General features: G+C 41.6%; 1 protein-coding gene across 4 annotated transcripts in view; it reads right to left on the bottom strand.

Moving 5' to 3' along the window:
• Positions 1–792: 792 nt before the first annotated feature.
• The window catches only part of DHTKD1 (dehydrogenase E1 and transketolase domain containing 1), a 43588-nt gene continuing 38380 nt past the window's right edge, over positions 793–6000 (bottom strand). For 3 of the 4 annotated variants that reach the window (XM_043885098.1, XM_043885099.1, XM_043885100.1), the window contains 3 exons: positions 5451–5620; positions 3835–3920; positions 793–2815 (listed from right to left, as the gene is read on the bottom strand). In XM_043885098.1, coding sequence (XP_043741033.1) covers positions 2711–2815; positions 3835–3920; positions 5451–5620 — 361 coding nt within the window. In that variant the 3' untranslated portion in view covers positions 793–2710. Of the gene's footprint in view, positions 2816–3834; positions 3921–5450; positions 5621–6000 lie in introns of those variants that run through there. The other variant, XR_006337271.1, reaches the window with a different exon arrangement.

Raw genomic sequence — 6000 nt, 5'->3', positions numbered from 1 at the left:
CTGCCCACGTGACCCGCGTTGTCGCCCCGCCAGGCCCCACCCCCTGACGACAGCCTGGCTTTAGGCCGCCTGCGCAGATGACGTCCGCGTCGTTGCCATGGCCACCGCCAGCGTGGGCGTCCTCCTGCGAAGCCCAGGAGGTGGGACCCTCTGTGGGGCCAGGGCTGCTGGGTCTTTGCGCTGTGAGCACCTCTCCGAGCTCAGTGTCCAGCAAGGGCTGTCTCCTTGACCTCGACCCCCAGAAGGTCCGGGGGTTGGAGTCAGGACGCAACCCGAGCGACCGCCCCAGGAGCGCAGGACGGGTTCGATCCCCACGACTGGAGCCGAGATGCCTCCAGAGCCCGCATGACCCAAACAAACTTTTTATTTTGTTTCCATCTTACTGGAACTGCTGGGACGTTTTCAGAAATTTGTTTGTAGTTGATAGCTTGTGAACTTTTCACTCTCTACTATGGCCTTCCTGAGCAGCCTTCCCGAGGGATCTCAGTTCCCCAACCATAGATGGAACATCGCCCCCTGCCTTGGAATGCGGAGTTTTAACCACTGGACAGCGCCTCCCCCCCCCCCCCCCGCACCCCGCCCCGCACCCCGCCCCAAATCCCTGTCTGCCTTTTCTAGTCTCTTTTGTCCCCTCGTGGACAGCATAGTGTAAGGAAAAGCATATAATCTTAGCAATCTGCTAGCCCAAATTTTAGTTCCTCCTACTTCTTAACGAGGACAATGAGCAACACGGTTTAGCTTTAATTTGCACGTGTTTCTAATGTCAAGAAAAACGCCTTACTGCAACAGGTGTTCAATAAACTATTTATTAAGGAAACGCCATTCTACTCTTACAGGATCATTTCTTATTTTTGTTCCATTATAGCTGGTTCTTCATATGAGTCAGAGAAGATACAGAGGAACAACACTAAAGTAATATACTTTAATAAAAAGTCTTCCAAAATTAACTTGTCTGGCAACTTGCTGCGGAGAACTAACAGTCCCTTCCTGCAAGGTAATTCAAAATAATGATGCATGTTGCAGTGATGATTGAGAGTAAGGTTAAGATATAGAAGATACATCTCATAGCTCAATTTGGAGATTAACAAGAAACAGACTTGGAAGGTGTAAAGTTAGACATTTGGAGAGATCTAAACTAAAAAAACTCTAGTCTTCCATCTACTTTTGTGCTTAGACTTTTGAAATATTTTAACTCAAGAAATCAAGAGATCTGCAAAAAAGATGACCCTGTGCTTTTATTTTTTTTCTAGTTTAATATACAACATTGATAACCATTCTCATTAAATAGATCTTTGTAATTTTATTGGTTGACAAGCATGGTACTAAGTTACATGATTTATGATTTAAGATGTGAATCACTAATCTACTGCTGTGGCCAGAACAACCTATACATTGGTTCTAAAAGACACTGACAGTTGCCAGTAAAAGTGGAGAGGGTATTCCAGGGCCTCGGGTACTCTCCCATTTCTGAGAAAACAGTATTATGGCACAAGAATGGTATATGGTAGTTTCCTGCAGCACCAAGCCATATAAAGCTAGGAAGTTTGCTGATGTTTAGTTATACTCTCCAGTACTAAGCCTAATTTCCAAATAAGGGAATAGATTGGTGACCTCTAGAAGTCCCCAAAGCACCTAACACTGGAAAGTTCCCACTATCAAAGTGATCCTTAAGTGCCACAAATAAACATCATATGACAGCAGGGACTTTTAGAGGCGAGGCTGATCAACCAGTGGCTGAAATTCCCATATCAGACACCGCCAAGAGTTCATTAAAAATATTAAGGTATTGTAGCAAGAATAATTAAGAGTGACAAAAAAGATAATATGGCGAAGTAGATCACCAATCAATTTCACTGTAGCTACAACTCAATAATAATGTGGTGAACACCCATAAGTTTATATTTAATAGGACCGATACTTAAGGACAATGGGTAAAATAGTGATCCTGAAGAACACAAATCAGGAATAATACAGTTTTGCTATAGTGTTTGATAAAAACACTTTTCACAGTGGCTGGAAAGCAGCACCAGAGATGACATAAAATTAAAACATAGGTACTCAAGGACTTTGAATAAAGAAGGGAAGATTCATGAAAGTGACACGCATTAAGAAAATCTGGAGGAAACACAGCAGTGGGACCCTGGCTCACACTATATGCCTGGGTGTACGTATATAGGGAACTGTTGGGGTCTTCCTCCGTTCCAGAGATGTCCTTGGACTTCCCTGGCAGGTGTGTTGTGTTTCAATAAAGAGTGACCTGATCAACCTCAAAATAGAAAATTGTAAGTCGCTTCAGTCATGTCACACTCTTTGTGACCCTATGGACTGTAGCCCCCCCAGACTCCTCTGTCCATGGGATTCTTGAAGCAATAAATTCATGCTCAAGAACTTTTCCTGAGTACATACAGTTAATTAGAAAGAGGAGAGTCTAAAGACATCTGGATCAGGACCCAGTTCCACAACTCACTCTGACCTAAAACAGTATAACATTATGGTACATTTAAGGAGCAAAGTGACTTGTGGGATTCATGTCTCAAAGAACAATTCCTTTCGCTGTTCCATGTATTCTAGATTTACCTCTCCTCCACCCTCATCAATCTCAATGTCTTCCAGGAATACAATCTTTTCATGGTACCTAGCGAGTGGAGGAGACAAGCCTTTCTTTTTATGGCAGTTTTCTTACAAGGAAGTAGTATTTCTTCAAAGGACGTCATGGGGTGAAGGTCTTGGTGAGAACTTCTTCATACTGCTGTAGGTGAATGGTGCCAATTCCCACAGCCGGTACTGGCAACGCGGGTCGGCTTACAAGACGGAGCTATTGTGGAAACAGAAAAGAAATAAAATGACATTTGAACTCAGTCAGAGCTCTGCTTAGCTTGCCCAGGGACACGAATGTATTTCTCTTAAGTTGTTTAACCATAAATCACTGTTTTCTAAAGTAATGTGTGACATAAACTAGATTACAGGGAGCTCTATGTCACAACTGAAAACTAAATTCCAGGCATAATAAGGTGAGACACATTCAGGAATTTGTCTTGTTCTTAGGTAACTGTTACTTGGTTTTAGCTGTAGAGTTTTCTAATTTAGAACTATTCACAGGTGAAAATGATTGGAGCCTGGTAAGCTGATATCTGATTTTGAAGTTGAAACTCCAGTACTTTGGCCACTTGATGCCAAGAGCGGACTCATTTGGAAATATCCTGATGCTGGGAAAGATTGAGGGCAGGAGGAGAAGGGGACAACAGAGGAGATGGTTGGATGGCATCACCGACTCAATGGACATGAGTTTGGGTAAACTCCGGAAGTTGGTGATGGACAGGGAACTGAAGCTGATATCAAGTGACTTGAGTTCTAAACAAAGCATAATAGAAAGACAAACAGAAGCAAATGTGATTGTTCTTCTCTTGTTTTTATCTTCCTAAAACATAACTAACAACTTGGACTTTGATGTTTACCAGCCTTGCAGGCGGGCCTGGAGTAAGTGTTACTGTAGAACAAGCTAGCGCATGGCTCTCCTCCCCTGGGGCTTGGTTACTAATCTTTGGGGCAAGAATGCTGAGTAGGCGACCGGGAAAGGTAGCCAACAGGTAGGTCTTCTACCTTTTTGAGTATAATCAATGTTTTTGTTTTGTTTTTTTAACATAATACTAGTAGGTACACATACACTACTTGCTGAACACTCAGAAGTTTAGTCTGAAAGAAGAGCCTAAAACTAGATTTTATATTTTAGTTTATCTTTATAGAACTTTGGACTGATAATAGGGGATAAACCTACTTGTTGGCACTCCAGAGGAAATGGGACACACACAAAACACTGCAAGGAAGAGCTGTTACCTTGCAGGCCAGTTGCTTCTCAAACCTTGGGGAAACAAAACACCAAGCACCCATGTTCTGAGGCTCCTCCTGACTCCAGATAAAATCTATAAAAGAAGAAATTTCATCTCAGTACAGCAAGCAAATGTATATACAACATACTACACACACAAAAAGACACAATATGTATGTGTGTTATTTTTTTTTTTTTTGAGAAATGCATAGTCATATATCCATCACCATCACCACATCACCACAATGATACAGAACAATCCTCTCAACCCCAAATATCCCCTCATTCTGTCACTTATACTCAACTCTTCCTCCCACCTTCAGCCTCCAGCAATCACTGATCTTTTCTCTATCCACAAAGTTCTGCCTTTTCCAGATCAAGCAGATAAATGGAATCACACAGCCAGCCTTTTGGGTCTGGCTTCCGTGAATTAGCAAAATCCATCGGTGATTTTGCCAAATGCAATAGTTCACTCTCTTTCATTGCTGAGGGTTAAGATATTGTAGGGATGCACAAAGAGACTGTATCTTCATTCACTGGTTGAAGGATGTTGGAGTCATTTCCAGTTTGGGGCAATTATGAAGAGAGCTGCTGTCAACCTTCACACATGGATTTTTCCTTTCTCTTGGGTAAATACCTAGGAGTGGGACGGCTGGGTGGTACAGTAACTCTGTGTTAACTGCATGAGAAACTGACAAACTGTTTTCCAGGGTGACTGGACCAGTCTGTATCCCCACCAGCAGTGACTGAGGGTACCAGTTGCCCTGCATCCTTATCAGTCCTTCGTATTGTTTTGTTTCCATGTTAGTCATTTGAATTGGTATGTAGTCATATCTCACTTTAGCTTAATTTGCATTTCTTTATCACTGATTACATTGAGGATCCTTTCATATGGTCATTTGCCACGTGGTTCTTTGGTAAAATGCCAGTTCAATTCTTTTGCACCTTTTGAAAAACTGGATTGTATGTTTTCTCACTGTTGAGTTTTCAGAGCTCTTCAAACATTCTGGAGATTCCTTTGTCAGATATGTATAATATTTAAAAATATTTTCTCCTTGCTTTCAGCTTGTCTTTTTTATATTCTTTGAAGTGCCTTTCACAGTGCAGAAGTTTTTCATTTTGGTAAAATCCAGTTTTTCTTTTCTGGAACGTGATTTTGGTATTATGTCTAAGAACTTTTTGCCTAACCCAAGGTCATAAAAATTTTCATTCATTTTCTTCTAGAAATTTTATAGCTTTACATTTAGGTCTATGATCTACTTTGAGTTAATTTCTGTGTTAGGTGCATATAGATATCCAATTATTCCAGCCCCACTTGCTGAAAAGGCTTATCTTTTACAATCATACTGGATTTATCATAAATGATAGTATAGCATTGATAGTATTGCATTCCTCCAAACTCAAGAAATTAGATGTCATATATGAGAGGGAGGGAGAGAGAAAGGGACACCAGAAAAGACATGGAGACATTGGCTTTAGCTGAACTATTTTCACATCTCCAGATTCCATGGGAGTCAACTTTCTAGTAACTCTCACTTCCCCTGTACCAGCTTTTCATTTGAGATATTCCAAATACATTTCAGGTATCTTAAAAACAAAAAGCTGAACAAGACGGACTCTTTACCTCTAATGTGTTTATATTTGCTCATCTCTTGCTGCAGTGAATCCAGTGGGAAAGGACAGAGTTCTTCTATTCGGATGATGGCAAAGTCATGCTTCCTGGCCTCCAAAGATTCTCTTTGCTTCATCAGGGCATAGAAATGTTTGCCACAGCAGAACACCAGACTCTTAACCCTGTTGGGAAGAAAAGGGACAATTGGGTGGGGGAGAAATATCTTAAAATAAGAATTGTAGGGATTGCCCTGGTGGTCCAGTGCTGAGACTCCATTCTCCCAATGCAGGGGACACAGGTTCCATCCTGGCCGGGGAACTAGGTCCCACATGTTGCAACTAAGAGTTTGCCTGCCACAATGAAAGATCCCGTATGCTGCAATTAAGACCCGGGAAGCCAAAATAAAAATTTTAATAATTAATTAATTATTTATAAAAGGTAAGAATTGTAGCAGAAGAAAGGAGGGACCACAGAGATTGAAATGCTTTGCCTCTGAAGCAGTGGGGGCGCTGTAGTGGGGTTCAGTCACGCTATGCAGTGGGAAACCTTCTTTAGTAACATA

This window comes from Cervus elaphus, chromosome 23 (genome assembly GCF_910594005.1).
Source record: "Cervus elaphus chromosome 23, mCerEla1.1, whole genome shotgun sequence".
In the NCBI taxonomy this organism is placed as follows: Eukaryota; Metazoa; Chordata; class Mammalia; order Artiodactyla; family Cervidae; genus Cervus; species Cervus elaphus.
This window is presented reverse-complemented; position numbering and strand designations above follow the sequence as displayed.